The sequence below is a fragment of the Lagopus muta genome, chromosome 7 (genome assembly GCF_023343835.1).
Source record: "Lagopus muta isolate bLagMut1 chromosome 7, bLagMut1 primary, whole genome shotgun sequence".
Classification (NCBI taxonomy): Eukaryota; Metazoa; Chordata; class Aves; order Galliformes; family Phasianidae; genus Lagopus; species Lagopus muta.
The window spans coordinates 32,684,527-32,703,716 of NC_064439.1; the positions used below are offsets into that span (position 1 = coordinate 32,684,527).

The following is a 19,190-nucleotide window of genomic DNA, read 5'->3' on the forward strand; positions in this document are numbered from 1 at the left end:
ACTGTCTGGGAAAAGTTCTAAGCACACGCAGAAAGCCTCCCTAAGGTACAGAGAGGTCCACAGTACTCTGCATTGAAATGATTAATCTCTGGCTTGAGAACACCAACAGCATACTCCTGAGTTACCTCCTGTGCTCTCACAGCTGTGTAGATGTTCTGCTGCCCTTCCACAAATCCATCTTATTAGTTAACTCACTAAGCAAGTCAAGAAGTTCTTGTAACATGGCCTAAATGAATCTGTGGGGGAAAGGAGTTCTTTGGCAGTTTATATAGATCTCTACAGCATTTACTTATGCATCCCCCTCTGTTCTCATCTTAAAAAGTTCATATAATGAAGCCATAAAACTTGCTCCGCAGACATCCGAGGAACTTAATGGGATAAACAGAAAAAAAACTCCCTTGCCCAAACTGAAATAGAGATGAGTGGTTTATTCATGTATTTATTGCAGAACTAGGACCTTAACAGCTCACAGAGCATTCAGGTGACCCAGTGCAACAACCAACGATGCCTGAGAGGTAGCAGACACTCCTCTACCAGTTACAGGAGCTGCAACACTGCTCCAACAGATTGTTACAAAAAGAGGTAAGCTTTTTGGTCTCCCCACAAGTCTGTCACTAAATTTACCAGAATCTAAGTCAGCACTTTCACCAAACACAAAAGGAAACATGAATAACGGGCAGATCCTCAATAATTTGGTAACTGGGAGTACACAAGCATCCGAAGTCTTCACCAAGCCCTGAAGTGAATTCCCGTATCAACCACACGTGTGCTGATGAAAGCATACAAAACAATACAAACACACAAAGCTTGTTGTTAGCAAGAAGGAAGAAGTGATGACATAGGGTTTTGTTCATGGAATGCTACAGCCATCCAGCGCACCACGGGGCTAAGTTCACATTCACATACCCATGCTAGTTTCAGATAGCAGTGAAATTGCATCTCTGGTGTCCTAAATGCATCACCTCCAAATTCTGCGTTACAGCTTCACTTACAGTTCCTGCCTGGGTAACTCCTAGAAAGGAAGATGACTACAGTACACGATACTGAAGACATGATACTTTACAGCTACCTGCTTCCACAGCACACAGATATCCAGCAGCTCTATTTTCTTTCAGCCAATATTTACAATTCGATGATTTTTTTCATGAAATTCAAATTTTCATGAGAACAGAAACATTTGCAGACCTGTCAAGTTTGAAAAGTAGCCCTGGGGAAAAAGAAAGAAAAAAGTGGGGGGAACCTTAGAAGTGTCCAAATACTTCCTAAATTAAAAAACAAACAAACAACAATAAACAAAACAACAAAAAACATTCAGATGGAGCAGTTTTAGAAACAGCGATGTTTCAGAACGAAAGTGCTCATCTTTTTACAAAAATATCATAAATAAAACCTTTTTGATTCAAGCTTGGCTTCAGACCTCACTGCTTTTTCCCCCACTTTTCCCCCTAACTGATAAAATCTATTTAAACTCATGAATTCTATTTCCACTTCATCCTTTGAACCGCAAAACGGAACATTAATAAGATGTAACACCTGTATTTCAGTCAATTTCCTCATTAATGTACTATGTTACCTTAAACAGAACTCAACACTAATAATATACTCCAGTTTGAGTACACATCAGAGACACAAACAGCACTGCAGTCTCCTTGGTGAAGAAATCCATTCCTTTTCTTTATCACCGCACATAGTTAAGAAGGAAAGTCCTAAGAACGTGAGCTAAACAATGCAAAAACCATAATCAAAGAAAACCATCAAACCAGAATATTACTTCAGCCTCTCAAAACTAAAGAAACGTACAATAAATAAAGCACTTCGAATTGTCTTGCTGTAGAATTAAAAACTGAATAACAGGACAGGTTGCTTAAGTTTAATTGTGAATTATTATTCACAGACCGTTAAAACCAAGGATCTTTTTTGTTAATTGCAGCTAATTTAACAAATATATTGTTTAATTAACACTAAAAATCTTTGTCTCTGCTTTCTCAAAGTGTACATAGCTGCTATCTACTTAGATTTTTATCATTCAATTTTTGAATTACTGGTGTTTACTAAACACAAATAAAATTAGTTCTCAGTGAAACACAGCTTGTACAAGAAAAAAAAAACACATTCAGAAGAAATACAAGAAATACATTTAAAGCAGCTGGCCTCTAGTGCTTATTTGTTCTGCATGGAAGTATTCTGCAGCTTGACATAAAATATTTCTGATTACTTGCTTATGTTTGCACTGTATCATATAGGAGGAAGGAATGGTAGAAGAATTTGCCTCTGAATTAGACAGGCATGTTCCCTCATCTTTTGGCATCACTTCTTCATTTGATTATTTTATTACTCGCATCCTTGACTCTTCACATTCTCCAGGAAAAGATGAAGTAGACAAAGAAAATAATTCATTAAGTATCTACCTGGTTACTTAACATTTGTCATAAGGACTTAGAAGGACTGATTAGTCACAGAAACTTTCTCTCACACCCTGAAGAGCAGACACAATAATCACTATACATTTTCTTCCAAAGACAAGCATGCTTTGCACCAGCAAAGCGTAACACAAGCATTGCAAGTTACCTGGTATTTCTTCAGCTTGTGTTATTAGCTGATTCATATTTAATCGTATCTGTCATTGTACAAGATGAGCAGAATGAAAGCTGCCAGTACACAGCCCAGCAATAGACCTCACCCAAAGCCACTCAAGTAGGCAAAGAAAACACTCCCAATAGCTTTATACAAAGCCTCCAGCCTTAAAAAGGAAAAATGTGTTTGTAACACATTACCAGATGTTTGTTTTCAGCCCTTTCTTCCAATAATATATACAACCGAAACTTTAGGGCACACGTTAGCCTCTCTATGTAACTGGTAACCTCAGAACAGGACTGTGTTTTATGTCAAGAAGTATCAAAAATCATATTTTAGTTGAAGCTTAATGGCAATTCTATTTAGCTCCACGTGATCAATTTAATTTGGACTTAGTTACCAATATTGCGTTTAACATTTTATCACAATTTCAATTCAAACCCAAGCAGCAATGGAAATCAGATCTAGAAATGGAAAAGAATTCCCAAATCTGTTATTCTCAAGATTACAAGCAGGGAAAAAACTGCTGATCAGAACCACTGGTCACAGAAGGCTTTACTTAAGATAGAAACAATTCCCTGAAATAAAACGCCTTTTCTCACCAGACCAACTTGCAAAGCAAATAGGCAACATCCTGGGAACATGCGTGCCTCCACACTGCTGGGAAATGCATTTTCCATAAAGAACAAAAAAATCATGGACAGATCTGGACAGAAGATTAAATTAAGGTAAACATGGCTACAATTAGGTTTCTCTAGTTGCTTTCTATGAACAATAATTGGTACTACTGCTGAGGTACGCGAGTAATTGTTCGCTTATTTTGCAAGGCCATATAATTACACATTATGTAGCACGATGGAGAGTACAAGGTGTCTGTCCCTCAGCTTCCAAGTACTGGACAAAGCACCCCACATACTACTCTACCTGATTTCCTCAGAAGGACTGCTGCTCAGCCACAAACACTCCCTCATGCCCCAAAGAGCACACATGACAGCAGCCACTTGGTATTTTCTCCCAAAGACTATCCCATACAGTTGGTGTATCACTTACTGCATAAAAAGCCTCAGGATAAGATCTACCACTTCTTCCAAACAGCAACTCCCAACTTCAAATGTTAATTTACACCTTAGGCAAAATGCTAAAAAGGAGTTGTGTGAAATAACCACCCAAATCACGTTCACGCACTTCTGAAGAGTTGTGGCAGGATTCATCCTACTGCTGGGGAACTGGTCAGCTTTGACGAGAAGCACCACTGCTCTCAGCTTTGACAGCAGAAGCTTGTATATTTATACCTCAGTAGAAGCTATTCAACAGAACTTCTTATTAAGTTATGATGACATGTACCTACAGTGAATCATGTCAGTTTGTGTGACTATCCGTGCAGATGGGTGGATTCTTCCTTCCATCAAGATCTACTGACCATTTCAGTGCAACACAATTAACAGTCTTCAACTCCATTGACCACAGAATGGCTTAGGGTGGAACCTTCAAGACCACCTAATTCCAACCCCCTGCCATGGACACGGCTGGCACCCTTCAGATCAGGATGCCCAGGGCCCCATCCAACCTGGCCTTGAGCACCTCTGAGATGGACATGCACTGCTTCTCTGGGCAGGCTATTCCAGTGACCGCTGTATGTTCAGAGACTCATTTCACTCACATTCATTCCCTCAGCGCTTCTCAGGAGAAGAAATGCTGTCCAGAGCTATACAGATGCACAGGTGAGCATACAGCACGCTAGTCCTTAACGTGGAACAAGTGAACACATACCAGCTCACACAAACAACCACCTCACCTCCACATATGATTAAAAATACCTACCTATAAATCCAAACTACTTTTTTTCTTTTTAATTACGTTGTCAAAATCTGATAAAGTGTTTCAGCTCACTTTAGTGATGAGTTTAGTCAGAATAAACTTGAAATGAAGAACTAGCTTCCAGGATCTAGCGGGTGGCATCCCTGCTCATGGCAGCAGGGTTGGAACCCATGACCTTTAAGGTCCTTTTCAATCCAAGCCATTCTGTGATTGCACAATCATTTGTATGCATGCATACATGATCCAAAGGACGCAGCTCAGCTACAGGCAGACTGATGAAAAATCAAATCACAGATGAAATAAAACCAAAAACCAAAGCATTTTGTTCCCATCCTAGCAACATCAGAGAAGTAAACCAGCAACCTGCAAGAGGACAGAGCAATGAAAAACCAAGAGGCAGGGTGACTGCCTATTAAGGCAGACAAACAGGCCCCTTCTTGGCACACTTGCTGAGGAGGTGGCAGCACTTCAGACTGCATGGACAGTAAGCTGGTAGAAGAAGCTCCCAGAGAAGCATCATAAAAATTAGTAATCAATGGTTTTGAATCAATGTCCACTTCTAGCTGTGAGCCGTATAAAATGCAAATAGAGCACTTTTATAGTCAGTGCTGCTGCAGAGTTACAGGAGTTCCTTTTGCAGACATTCTCACTGCAGAGGACACTGTTAGGGCCTCCGGGAAGTCCCAAGAGCTATGCTCCCAAATTAGCTTAACTATTTTCAGTGCAACAGAATACATAAATGTAATAATTAAATGAAAAAGTAGAGACCAAAGCCAATATGCTGATGGGTCGTCAGCACCATCTCAAATTTGAATGTTTCATCCAACATGCCCAATTCCCCCAGTCTACCAGCATAAATCTTTTTTTTCGATGTAGTGGTCATTTATCAGGTGGTCCATAAGATGTTAGTAAGAGAAAAACACACACACACACACACAAAGTCCCATAACTGCACAATGAACTACTTCATTATGACGCCATTATTCATGAATGCTATGTTACAAGCAAGGAAAGGAACAGTAGAAACTAAATACATTCTGACCTTGGAATGCCATGAGCCTTTACAGTAAGTTGAGCTTTATTGGCAAGGCTGATGGAAAAGATCCCTGGGTAAGTACTTGTTCCCATCTTTTCAGAGACAACATAGCTCGAAAAATGACCAACTTCTCACCAGCACTCCACTGACAGAGCTCCCATTCCACTGCATCCATTGCAGCAACTGAGATACATGCAGAGACCACCAGGAGTCCACACTATCACACTATGGATGGTGTCCCACAGAGCTGTTCAAAGCATCAGGCTTGTTATCTGCAGTGTGACACCATTTGCCTTGCAAGCTCTCACTTCAGTTTAAAGTTACAATGGAAAATAATTGAGTTTCCTTTATTCTCACAGCACACCTGGAACATCCCAAGCAACCTATGTTTTACATGGTATGTTACACAGTATGTATGCCAGAAGCTGCAGTTAACTATTAACACGGCAAATTTTGGTGCACATTTCTTGCCCTGCGTGACAGAAAACACTGGACTCCGTCTGCACCAGACTTACACAGAAAGGAGGTGCAACACAAGCTCCTATTTGGAGGTTTGCTTCTTCACTCCAAGAAAAAACATTAATCACGTTCTGGAAGAATCTGCACCTGGTGAGTTTGGGGCTCTGATCCTTCAGGCTGCTCCAGGAGCCCACCACATGCACCAACTCGTGCAGCTGAGGCCTGAAGGTGAGAAGTGAGATCCACTTTGGCATAATAGGTGCAACTCCCTACTAATTTGTCAAGCATTTGATGAAGTTGAGCAACACAACCTACCTGCATCATCTATGCTTGAGCAGGTTGCCTTTACCTTATTGCCACGTGGAGAGGAAATGTTAAAGCACATTTGTGCTATTTTCCACTGGTTTGCACCCCATCAGTTGCACACATGACATCACATGGGCAAAGCTTCAGCTCTCTGTAGTCCAAGCAGTGGCAAACATGTTAAATGCAGGTGTACACACTGAAAGTGTACTGCTTGCTTGAGACAGGAAAATAAGCAGCAAACATCACATACACGATGATTAAGGAACTGCAACATTTCAGCATGAAGTTACCCTCTGTGCAGAGGAGCCAGAGAGCTGCTGACCCCAGATTACAGGCCACGTGGGCTGGTCTCTATCTGTCCTGACACCCCACAGGCTGTAGCACCTCTGGGCTGATAACCACTGGAGGGATGCAAGATGACTTGCCAGCTTTCAGTTTGGTCACCGTTTCTCCTGAGCTTCTGTTGCAATGCACAATGCAGGAAAAGCTCGGCAACTGAGATTCAGCAGAAAACCCCCAAAGCCAGAGCAGTATCCACGCCGAGTCATAAATTACAGAGCGTTGCGGTGTGTGGTTTTGTTACCTCATGCTCAACACGATGGTAATTACGAGCCACATACCTCCCATCTCCCTGACCCACAGCACTGCATGAAGGTAATGCTACACTTGCGATTTAAGCTTCTCTAATTTTTCAGTCGTTCAGGCCTGCTTATTGAAATTAGTCTGAAGTGTGCACCATCAGCTCCATCATTTTGTAGCAGCACGTTTATTTTGTTACGCTGCCACTGCATCACAGCAGCCTGCAGCCCACTGATGCTTAAAACTTCTGTATTTTCTGCCCCGATTTTAGAAGCAGCAGCCCCGTTTGGAGCAGCTCGAACACTGCAGCTTCTCTATAAACGAAGAAACGTGAGAAAGCCCGGGAAGTCGCCTGAAACTCCAGGCAACACCTGCCGGGGCCGAGCCGCCGGCAGCCGACCGGAGCGGCGGGGAGACACTCCGCGAGCGCCCGGCCCGGCGCCGCGCTCCACGCGGGCACGCCTAGGGCCTAGCGGCGGCCCGCAAAAGTTGGCGTGAACGGCCGTCGCGCAGCGCCGCGCCGCACCGCCCCCTCCCCTCAGCACCGCCCGCACAGCCGAGGGGCGGCCCGGCGGCCCCTGCGCACGCTCCTTCCCTCCCTCCCCGCCGCCCGCCCACGAGGCACCCTCCTCGCCGGGAAGGCACTGACGAGTCATCGCCCCGCCGCCCGCAGGCCCCGCCGGCTCGGCGGGACGGGGACGGAGCCGCGGGGAGAGAGCGGGGCGAGCCTACAGGTGACGGCTCGGGCTCCACTGAGCGGACGGCGCGAAGCCGCGGCTCGGCCCCGGGAGTTCCGCCATTCCACGCCCCCCTTCCGCAGCCGTCCCCCCCGGCGCCTCCCGCGCGGTCGAGCTGCGGCGGGCGAGCCGTACTCCGCCACACCTAGCAACAGCGCTGACAGGACGCAGCGCGGCGGCGGGAGGAGGAGGAAGCGGAATGGCTGCCGCCGCGGCGGCTCCCTCCCTCCCCGGAGCCCTGACAGCCGGAGCCGGGGCGGAAGCAGCAGGCGGCGCGCTGCGCCCGTCCTCCTCCTCCTTCTCCTCCTCCGGGTCTCCGCGCTCCCCGCTGCCGACGCCAACTAACTCCCTTCGCTGCGCCCAGCGGGCTGCACGCGCCCACACCCACCGCGCGGCCGCCTCCCGCGGCCGCCCTCCACGTCGCCCCGCGGGACCGCTCCGCGCCCGCCCGCTCCCAGCGGCGGTGGCGGCCGCCGCCCCCCGGCTCCCGCCGCACCTTGTGCCGCCGCACACGCGGCCGTGCCCTGCCCTGCCCCGGGCGCTCACCGATGTGGTTGTCCTCGATGTGCTCGATGAGCTCCGCCAGGGTCGGGAAGTGCAGCCCGCAGCCCCCGAACCTGCAGGCGTTGGAGAAGAAGGAGGCGGCGGCGATGCCTGTCATGGTGTTACATCGAGATCCCCCCGCCGTGCCGTGCCTGCTCTGCCAGGGCCGGCGGCGGCGGGGCGGGGAGAGGCGGGGGCAGGGGGGGAACGGGACGGAGCGAGAGATGGGGAGAGAGCGAGGTGGGGGTGGGGAGAGGAGAAGGAGGTGGCGGCGGCGGCGTCGGGAGCGGCGGAGGGGAGGGCCGGGCTGGGTGGGGGGAGATGAGGCAGCCGCAGCTGGGAGGAGGGACCAGCGCCGCTCCGTAACAGCTGTGCAGGGCACCGCGCTCCGCGCCCGCCGCTGGGCCGGGGGTGGGGGGGGGGTTACGGCCGCCGCCGCTGCCGGGGACACCCGCCCGGGCTCAACGCGGGGGCGGCGGAAGCGACGGCACGGAGCCGAGGGCGCGCTCGGCCGCCAACTTTCCCCCCTCGGGGGGCGCCGAGGTGAGGGAACGGGCTGCAGCGGGGCGCTCCGCACACAGCCGCCGCCTCAGCCGCATCGGAAAGCGCAAGGAGCCTTCGGCCGGGGTCACGCAGCCGGGTGGCTGAGGGGAGGCGAGGCCGCGGGAACCGGCGCTCACCTGCGCGGGGCCTGGGGCACCTGCCAGGCCTCGGCGGGCAGCGAGGTGCCCGGGGGCAGCGCTGGAACGTCACGGCGCGGCACGGCCCGCGGGCTCGGAGAGTGCAGGGGGACCGCACCGCGCTCCTGAAACCTATTTTGACTTTGTCTCCAGAAAGCTATTCAGCGGAGAGGCTGGCTGATTAATTGATTTTAATGAAGGTCTCCCTAGGCTCAAATTCACAGACAGCTTTATTTAAAATTAAAAGGAAAAAAAAAAAAAGTGAGTGTGCTTGTCAGGAAAGCTTTTTTTTTTTTTCTTTTTTTGCCCCACTCCAGTTCTGTTATCATCTTTATCTATATTTATACAGCCCTACAATGTTATTAATTACTTGGAGCAAAAGTGTGACTAAAAAAAAAGCCTCAAAGTCTGCATAGAGCTCTGTTGATTGTATAGACATAAATAATTGCACTGATCCTGCTGACAGTTAACAACCTCAGACTGTTCTCAGCACTATAAAATTAGGCGTATGTATAAGAAGAAATAGAACCCACATTTGTTTTGTTAACTGTATTGCAGGTGGGGATGTTCCTGATGCTGCAGTGGCTGAAGAGTAGCTGAGCCTGAAAATGCAGTAGTATGGTCAGTGGACAGAAAATGAGCATTTGCCCACTCCCAAACAACACAAAAGTGTGAATAATCATCCTGGTTTAACTTAACAGTGTCCTATGTATCACAGAGCCTGTCAGTGGTGGTGACAAAATAAGCTTTGTCCTTTAAGTTGGGTTAGTCATTTTCTTTTACGTTCATTTTTTTTCACATACTTTTACATACATTTTATGATATTTCCTCTCTTCTAAATGTATTTTTCTTAATGTTTTCTCTTAGTACAAATGCAACCACTATTGAAAAACCACCACATTGAAAAAACCACTTTTACTTCAATCATAGAGTTTGCAAGCAAAGTTTGCAGATAGACTTTGAACCACAGAACTGCTAACAATACGGAACCACTTTTAGGGGGTGAGGGTGGAAATAGGTGGCAGATACACAGTGGTCCTCAGAACGTTGTCAGGGTTGAGGGCTGCAGCAAAAATGCTAGCTGACAGCTTGAACCCAGTGATTGAGCACCTGGTAGGAAGGCAGGGCCAATCCAGGAGAGCTCAGGTGCAAGCAATGCATTTGAGTGACTGGAAAGGCTAGAGCCAGGATCCACCCCTTCCCAGACCTCATTTAAGGGTTGGCAGGGAAGGGAAGGGTATCTCTCTGGAGATCCCTTTGTACCTGAGGCTTTTTGAAGGTATGTAGTTTTTTCCTTTTATTTCTGCGTTTGCTGCTGTTGTAGCTGAGTGTTGTAGCAATCTGGGATCTTGCTGCTGTTATCATGGTGCTTTCCATTGTGTTATGAGGGCAAACTATGGCCTAGAGTATTGGGGAATGGGTGCTGTTAGGCATTTTGTGAATGTGTGTTTTTGTTGGGATTTTTTTTTTGGGGGGGGGGGTGGGGAGGGAATAATACGGAACTGTTTGATGTCAGACACTTCACTTGATCTGCCTGGTTTGAGAATAAGTACTTTGTAAGTAAATATTCTTTTAATTTTCCACTACCTGTTATCAGAGAAACTTTATTACTTAAAGTTAACTTGGCAAAGGAATTGTTCTTGGGTAAGACTGTGGTCCTGCAACTTTACACCATGTGAGGTGTCATTGGAAATAATGCTGCGAAATTGAATATGTGCCCATGTGATCAAGGCATAAAGCAATAAATATTGTGTGAGAAGGAAGAATTAATATGGTAAGGAGTATCTTCCACAATAAACTGCTGTACTGGAAGCTGCCTGGTTTACTTAAACAAGTAGGCCTTTTTAAACCTGTAGTGTTTTTGGTAAGCATGGATTCTTTACGTTGTTAATAAGGTCAGGACTGCAGATTTTGTACTTGTTTGCCCATTAAGAGGCACCATCTTGGCATAAACCAGCCAGTGTAAATCAAAGAATATTCCTAAATCAGGGAATCAAGATTAACTTGAATGTGTATTAAATGTGAGAATTTCATGGGGCTGGAATACTATGTTCAACAGGTGTGTGAATAAAGTCTATTATGAACCAATACTATGGTGGATGTTAGGTTGGTGTCAGTAACTTTTAATACCTGTTAACAGAACGCTTGCTGCCTACAAAGAAGTCAGAGTAGGCTTGTAGCAACCAAGTAATCAGAATGGTTTGGGTTGGAAGGAACCTTTAAGATCACCTAGTTCCAACTCCCTGCTATAGGCAGGGATAGTAAACATCCAAGGTTAGCCACCTGCTTATAGACAATGTCACAATTGCTTTCTGATGTGTTAACTCAGTTGGTTAGCTGTAGGTCTGTTTTCATTTCTTGCTTGTTAAATTTTCTGGATTTTTGAAACCTTTTGAGCTAGGGAGAGTACTTAGCTCTTGCAGCAGTTAAGCTGGAGAGTTGGGAGCTACTCAGTATCCCACAGAGTAAGGATTCAAGTAGGTATATTTTTCCTGCTAGTTCCTCCTACTCTATAGGGCCTGATTTTGTAGATGTTCAGCTATAGTGCTTTGCTAGAAAGTTAATAGTTAAACCACTTCTTTTTTTTCTCCTATGATTTAAGCATTTGGGACAAGAGAGTTGTGAGAGGAAAAAGAGAAATGGTTTCAGACTAAAAAAGAGGAGACTTAAATTGGATATAAGGAAGAAGCTTTTTATAGTGAGGGTGATGAGGCACCAGAGTTAGTTGACTGGGGAGGTGGTGTACACCCCATCCCTGGAGACATTTGAGGTCAGGCTGGACAGGGCTCTGAGCAACCTCATCTGGTTGTGGGTGCCCCTGTTCACTGCTGGGGAGTTGCAATAGGTGACCTTTAGTCCCTAGATGAAGTCCCTTACATCTCAGACAATTCTGTCGTCTGGGAGGTTGAATCATTTTTAACAGACTAGATCACTTACCAAATCTAGTCTATCTTAAGGTCCTTTGTTATGAATAATCATTTTCTTATTCAAGCTCTACTGGGATAGAAACTACAGTATTCACAGAACAAACTAAAGGAACGTGGAACTTAGTCCCTTGTTGTTTTGTTCTGTGGGAGAAATAAATGCAAATTGGACCCAAATGATTTGTCAAGCTACAGCTAATTGCTGGGTAAATCTATTTCAGGGGTGATAATAGCTATCTGAAAGGATACTTTAAATAAATGGAGCTGAAAAAAAGCTTAAGTGGCTGATAGGCCCTGCTTTATTTATTTTTTGAAGCTAATTTGAAGGCCACTAAGACCCTTGGTTCAGCAGTTACTTCTGCTTAGGCAGAATCTTGCACACAGCTGAGAGCAGAGTGCAGGTGAGGAAAGACTGTGCTGCTATTCAGGCCTTATGAGGCTGAGTGGATTGCTAGATCATCTGATTACCTGCTGGTAAATGCATACCCCAGGTCTGCATCTGTTCTTCACTAATGTCACACCTTTAAGTGTTCTTCATGTAAAGTCAATTGTGATAAAGAAACATGCTTGGGTGATTTTAGTTGTTATCTTCATTAAAATTATGGTTTGCAGTCTTGGTTTGGTGTTCCTTTTCTCCCTACAGTATCACAGAATGGCCAGGGTTGGAAGAGACCTCAAGGATCATGAATCTCCAACCCACTGTGCCACAGGCAGGGTCACCAACCTCCTCATTTAATATTAGACCAGGCTGCCCGGGGCCCCATCCACTCTAGCCTTGAGCACCTCTAGGGACGGGGCATCCAAAAGTTGGTGTTCTTACTGCTGGTCTTTCTGATAACGAATTTTTACTAATGTAAAAATGTTATTAAATTGTGGTAATAACTGCTGTAGTGTAACTGCTGGGCCTTATCTAAGGGTAGGTTGCTGCCATCTGTTCACAATGTTCTGAATCCTGGATTGTTCTGTCCTAGTGCTCTCTGGACAGCTAGAGGTGGGAACTGGAGGCTCTTGGTAGCTTTGTCTGTGGCATCCTGAGGGTGATAAAGCTTCTGTTAAAGATATTTCACCCCCAACTAAATAATAAGAAAATCATAATACTTAGTTCAGAGTTTTATTTACAGTATTATTTATTTAAAGTACTTGGTTTTAGCTGCATTTTTAATAGTGAGGCATTACTGAGAACATTGTTATGACTTGCACAAGAATGATGTGAAACTTCTTAAAATTATAGTCTTAATGTGGCCCTGATTGTTACAGTCTTTAAGTCATACTTGAAACATTTACTTAGGGTTTTTTTCTAAAGAAAAATAGTTCAAGGATAACTGGATATAACAAAGAAATGTCGTCAGCACTCTTCCCTAAAGCATCACTCATTAATTTCTCAATGTGAGTTTTTACCATTTTATTTCTCTCTACCTGTGCATGCTGGCAACGTGAGATGCATCTCACAAGTTGGGAAGAACTCATAATGGAGACATATCACTGCTGCAAAATCATTATACAAGTAAAACATTTATGCATTTTGTGTCACGAGAATCCTATTTTTAATTTATACTGCTGAATTAGTTTTCTCTTGGCAGTGCACTGTGTAGCTTCAGGGTGCAATGGAAAAATAAAATGTGAAGCTGGGAAAGCACTGTATTCCCCACTAGTTCCAGATGCCCCAAAACAATAGATAGAAATCCTGCTTAGTTGAACTTGAGAGGCTTCCACAATTTCAGAAGGACAAATCTTCAGATAAATAGGAGATCAAAGCTGCCTTTCTACTTTCAGTTACCAGCATCCTAGGAAAAAAGGAATCCTCTTGTTTTGACTAATTCAGGAAATCTGCAGCTTCTATGATGTTATACCATAAACTACAGTTATGGTGTTAGTTTGCCTTGGAATTGTGAAAAACAAGCTGTTTCAGTGGTCTTTTTATGTTTTAGAAAAAAAAAAAAACAAAAAACAAAAAAACTTGGCATTAGATGGGTATTGAATAACCTACTCTGTTTTGCTACAACCCAGAGGAGGAGCACACTTCTAAAACTTTTTCTTTCAGAACATCAGAGACAGTGAACACACGCATTAAAAAGAAAAAACAAAACAAACACTTAAAGAAATAGCAATTTTGTAAGTCTATCTCAATGAAAGCTTAACTTGTCATTTAATTAAATCTAACAGTATGTAGCGAAACTTCCTGTTAAATAGTTTTCACAGCGTCTCAAAAGCACATTCTGAATTTCTTACCTGTTCCAGTTCCTAAACTGAGGACCCAACTTGTAGCTGACTTTGACATCTACTGACATTAACTTACAAAGTCAGTCAGAAAAAACTTTCATCCCAAAATGCATCAAAATTATAGTATAATTTTCACCAAAGTAGTTGTAAGTTAGAATAAGCTTTTCCTTGTTTTCTTTTCTTGGGAGTGAAAGTGTCATCGCAACTGACAGAACATCAAACTCCCCTACCCTCTGACCCTGAAGATCATTTATGATGCTGTAGTTGCAGGATGACTTAAAGCATTCCTAAGGCTGTTCTGTCAGCATCAGTGATCTGCAAAGACATGAGGCATAGTAGGAGCTTAGTGCCATCTCCCATTTTTCCTTCCTGTTCCTCTGCCCCAGATCAAAATTTAGCTAATAAACCCCAGATCCTTCATTTCTGGATCTCCTCACAGAAAGTTGTGTATTTCAGAGCCTGCAAGTTCAGCACAGACTCCCTTCTGTTTAGCCTGAGAATTTCCCATTTAAAAAATTCTTCATTGAGCCAAGAATACCAGCAATACAGAAAATTCTGCACCAAGGCATAGATTCCAACAAAAATCCTCAGAAGTACAGAGGGTCAGAGAATCCTCTGTGTTTGAGCGGGAGTGCAAGCAATTGCATAGGGAATTTCTCCTTTTCTTAAAAGGCTTGTTTTTCTGACATCCTCAAATTAGGTTAGGGAGAAGAAAGCTTTGATGTGAATTCAACTTATAACACTAGGGATGGCCTGCTGTCTCTAAGAGTAGAAAGACAGATAACTTTGTTAACAGGAGGTTTCACGCTCATTGAGTATAGAGCCTGATGGCAATGGAAAGTTGATACACAGGGCATTGTTCAGAAAAGATCAATTTTCAAATAAAAGAAAACTCTACCTTAGTAAACGTCCCCAAAAAAATCTCCTGTGACAAACGCTGTCAGAAGCTCAGCTTCAAGAATGTTGTGAATTGGGATATTGCAAGTATTACAAATCATAATTACCACTATCACTGTCAAATAAGCATGTATTTCTTGTGGCAGCTTAAATCAGCAATACAAATGATGTGCTCATCTTCCTTCTGTTCCATCTTTTGTTTATCATGGGGTCTGAAAGTCTCTACCACTGAACTCATCTAACACTGATCTATTAGTGAAAATTTATGATTTTCCAGTAATCTTCAGACTGGCTATAAGGAAGAAGTTTTTTACTATAAAGGTAGTGAAGCACTGTTGTTTCTGGCTGTCCAGAAAAGCGGTGCATGCTGCATCACTGGAGACATTCAAGGTCAGGCTGAATGGGGCTCTAAGCACCCTAATCTGGCTGTAGGTGTCTGTTCATTGCAGGGGAGTTGGACTAGATGGCCTTTAAGGGTCCCTTCCAACTCAAACAATTCTATGATGTGGTTCTATTATATCATTTACAGACAGACTTGACTCTACATCTAGCAGATTGCTATGTAAGGTTTACTCTGAATCACCTCTTTGTATCTGCAAATGCATCGCATCACTAGAAGTAGATACTGAACAGCAGTAAGAGAACTAGTGTCTCTGAGATACTAAAAGGGAGTGTTAAAATGGTGCTGCACAAAAAATCCAAACTGGAGAAACTCTTGGGTCAGTAATAAAATATTAAGAAAAAATTAAAAGAAATGGAGAGAAAATGTGTGACGAGTTTTACGTGAGAGAAACATGGAAGGGGAGAGATGATCAAGAATAGGGCTCTGCTATCTCCTCAAAGAGTATTTGTTGTCTGCTGCATTTGGGAAGGCATACAACTCCATATCAAAGAAAACATGAATTCTCATTGCCACGAAGGCTGAAGGATTCCCCCTTTTACCTCACTGGAGTGCACAGTTGGGAAGGATTCAGAATTCCTCCAATACATTTCACATGTTTTAGATCATATACCCTTTTCTTCATTTGCCTAACAACGTATAAGGGTTTGAAGTTGGGAGATGCTTAATTACTTTGAAACCCCACTCACTGAATGTATGTTCTGACTTGTGTATACCCACTGTCTGGAATGTAATTTTAGGTATACAGTGCTTTGCATAATTTCATCTGTAAACAGCTGCAGAAGCTCCTGCTTTACATAAACAAGTGCTCATCATAGTCTCAGAAAGTCATGGGTCTGTTTTGTAAACAAACAAACAAAAAATGCCTGTGCATAATGCAGTATTTGGAAACAAACTTGGACATTACTCACCCTTCAGAACCTCATCTGAGTTTTGTTATCTTACACAGAAGAAGCTGACATGCTTTGTACTCCGGTTACTTGTGTTTATTTTCTCTACCAAACTGTCTTTCAGCATATAACTTGAACACCGAGAGTCTCACCAATGGGGGGGGGGGGGGGGGGAGGGGGGACAACAAAACAACTTGAGCTCAATAAAAATTGTTTTTTTTTTCTCTGTAAGTGGTTCACCAATGCATACATGTGAGAATTCTTTGTTCTACTTTTATTTTCAGTATTTCCCTTTGTATAGGTTTGTGTGCAGGGATGTGTGGATCTACCCAAGAGTAGAATTAGGGGCCTTTTATATGTTTAACAGGTGCACTGTGGCTCCTTGTGATGATAGTAAAAATGTACTCAAAGGCATTGACAGGTTCTCACTTTATCTTCCACTGGTTTGTGAGGCACATCACTAGTTTAGTTGCTGCTTGAGAAACTACATGCTAACCTTGTGCTGTCTTGGAAGTATACACAAGTATTGTGTCCCAGATTTTTGAACCTGAAATGATTTTTTTCAATATACTAACAGAAAATGAGTATTTTTTTTAATGCACAAAACAGTAATGAACTCTGCAAACTTAGTATGTTGTGTATAGTAGGAGGAATCTTTCAGCTGAGATGATCGCAAACTTGTTAAGGCTGTCTGAACTGACTTCATTTAGGATTTCATTTAAGGTGGGATTTTGGAGGAAAGAGAAGGTTTCCTCAGGCTGATGTGAAAATGTGGCCATACCAAACCATCCCACTGCAGTGTTTCCATTCATGCCCTGATCATAGAAAGCAGATGGATTGCGTTTCCCCCTCCTCTTAACCAAGCCCAGCTGAAGTCAGAGGGGTTCCACACCTAAATGGATTTATAGGCAGTTCACAGCTGCTTACCCACATTAATGTTTTCTGAGCTGCAGTGTCAAACTTAAAAGGTCAGCATTGGGGAATTTATGATTCACTTTGTTTTACTTTTGTTCAGGTTTTCTTTATTTCTGCTGCTTGAGAAAACAGGAGCCAAATACGTTTTCCTCTTTCCTCTGTGTTTGATAAACATTTAAAGGGTTGTTAGTACTCAGGCAACATCCCCAGTTCTGCAGTGGCTGTCTTTGCTCCTTTGATCTTAAACAGCTATGGTGGTGGCTCAACTTAGCTTTTGAGAACATAGAATCACAAAAACATAAGTTTGTAACCTCCATAAGCTAGGACATGTCAAAATCAAAATGGAGGGCAGCTTTTTGGTCTACAGGAGATGCAGATAGGTACATCAAATGGAGAAAAATGAAAAATTTCATAAAAATGAATTTTTTTTTTTGTTTTTGTTATTATTATCACTGTTCCAGTTAGGAGCAATTGATGTGACAGTTTTAAGGAGCTTATTGAGGGTAAGGACTTGAAAACTACTGAAATTATTTAGCATATGCCCAGTGCCTGTCTTCACTTTATAAAGCAGACTTTGCCTTCAGTAGGTTATTTTCAGGTATGAGGTACCTCTTGTAGAAAGCTCTAGGCTGCATCTATTCCTGGAATCATTCGGCCAGACTTGGCAAATACAAACAGGGATGTTAATGCTGTCACCACAGCATCTGCATAACCGTAGTTAACAGATTTCATTTTGCTGGACAGGTTAGGTCAGTCCAGAGCAGTGTTTCTCATCCAAATTGTTACACTGTCCCTCACTAAAGGAGAGCTGCCTCTTTCTCTGTGAGTGATGTTGTTCAGTTCTGTCAGATCTATTTAGTTGTGAAGGAGAAGCAGAAGTGCCAAGAGAGGCACATCTTCATTACTGGAATTTTTCAATAGAATAACATACATTTTGGGAAAACTTCTGATGTCCTCTTATGATGCTTATGACTTATCTCATTTTTACTTCTAGAATTGTATAGAGAAGTGTTGAGTCTGTTAATGACACAGTAGGTGTCAGAGTTTTGTTAAGGGCCATAAACTCTGAATTTTACTTGAAAAGCACACTGTTTCCTTACTTACTGGTGAAAATCTTGCTAATTATTACCCAATGCTCTTGTTGTTACCACACTTTTCCCAGTGTATTTTCATTTCAGTTTTAATGCTGTATGGGGGCAATTATCATTTTGTCTTTTAGCCACAGTGCTGCTTGACCCATATTGTTCTGATTAGTGAGCTGTGAGTAGAGTAGGAATACATTACTATCTCCTTCTGGAGGTGATTTAGATCTGTGCTGAGCCCCTCACTACCTTGGATTGCAAAATGGTCTTGTTTTCTTTGCTAAATGATATGAATGAAGTATCCTTTAGATGATTCTTGCTGATGATACCTTGCTGAGTATTTCCAGTTGCCAAAGTTTGTTTTCTTAATGAGTTTCATGCAATACTTGCTTGTTTCCCTCCATGCATATATGTGGTCACTAGAGAGTATACATTCAGTTTCTTTTGTACTTCGTGCACTCTATCAGCTGTGGAAGAAAGCATCCAGGATGAATGAGGACAAACAGTTGTGACTTTGTCATGGCAAGAGCCAAGTAGTACAACCACTAGAAGAGAAGATTTCAATTTTATTCTCTTCAGAAGGTTTGGACTACACTGTTAGACACCGAACTGTTCATCCTTTCCTCTCATGTCAGCAGAGATAAATGCTGCCTGTTTAAGGGTGTCTAGATTGTATATATTGCTTCTGGGCAATCTCATTGTTTCTTAAGATGAGCTAATGGGACAGAGGACCCCGTGCAAAGGAGAGCAGATGGCTAGTGTGAAGAAGGTTGTGTAAGTGTTATAAGTAGATTTGTTTAGTTCAGCAGCCTGCTATGCGCACTGGTCATTTTCCCATAGACTTCTCTGCTATGAAACCTCATCTCAAAGAGAGGTTGAGGCTACTGTATAAAATAAATGAGAGATTTGCTTTCCTATTCACCTTAGAAATCTTCCTTATGGTCCTGAATTGTCTGCTTTCTGGATCCTGGACTAATTTTCAGCTATTGGTTGTGATCTATAAAACTAAATGACCAGAGTTCTGCTTTGCTGAGATATTAACTCATGAGAATCAGAGTAAATTGTGTTTACACCCAACTGCTTAGAGCAGTTATTGTTGTTTTTTTTCTTGTTTTTTTTTTTTTTTTTTT

The 19,190-nt window shown here is 43.3% G+C and overlaps 1 protein-coding gene and 1 long non-coding RNA gene across 2 annotated transcripts in view; one reads left to right on the forward strand and one right to left on the reverse strand.

Annotated features, from left to right (window-relative positions):
* The window catches only part of JAZF1 (JAZF zinc finger 1), a 167,750-nt gene extending 159,462 nt beyond the window's left edge, over positions 1 to 8,288 (reverse strand). Inside the window, exon 1 of the mRNA XM_048951358.1 lies at positions 8,056 to 8,288. Within this exon, the coding sequence (XP_048807315.1) occupies positions 8,056 to 8,170 (115 nt within the window). The 5' untranslated portion in view covers positions 8,171 to 8,288. The remainder of the gene's footprint in view (positions 1 to 8,055) is intronic.
* A 331-nt stretch (positions 8,289 to 8,619) lies between these two features.
* Positions 8,620 to 19,190, forward strand: part of LOC125696345 (uncharacterized) — a 50,857-nt gene continuing 40,286 nt past the window's right edge. The window contains exon 1 of the long non-coding RNA XR_007378298.1: positions 8,620 to 10,011. This is a non-coding gene — a long non-coding RNA (uncharacterized LOC125696345). The remainder of the gene's footprint in view (positions 10,012 to 19,190) is intronic.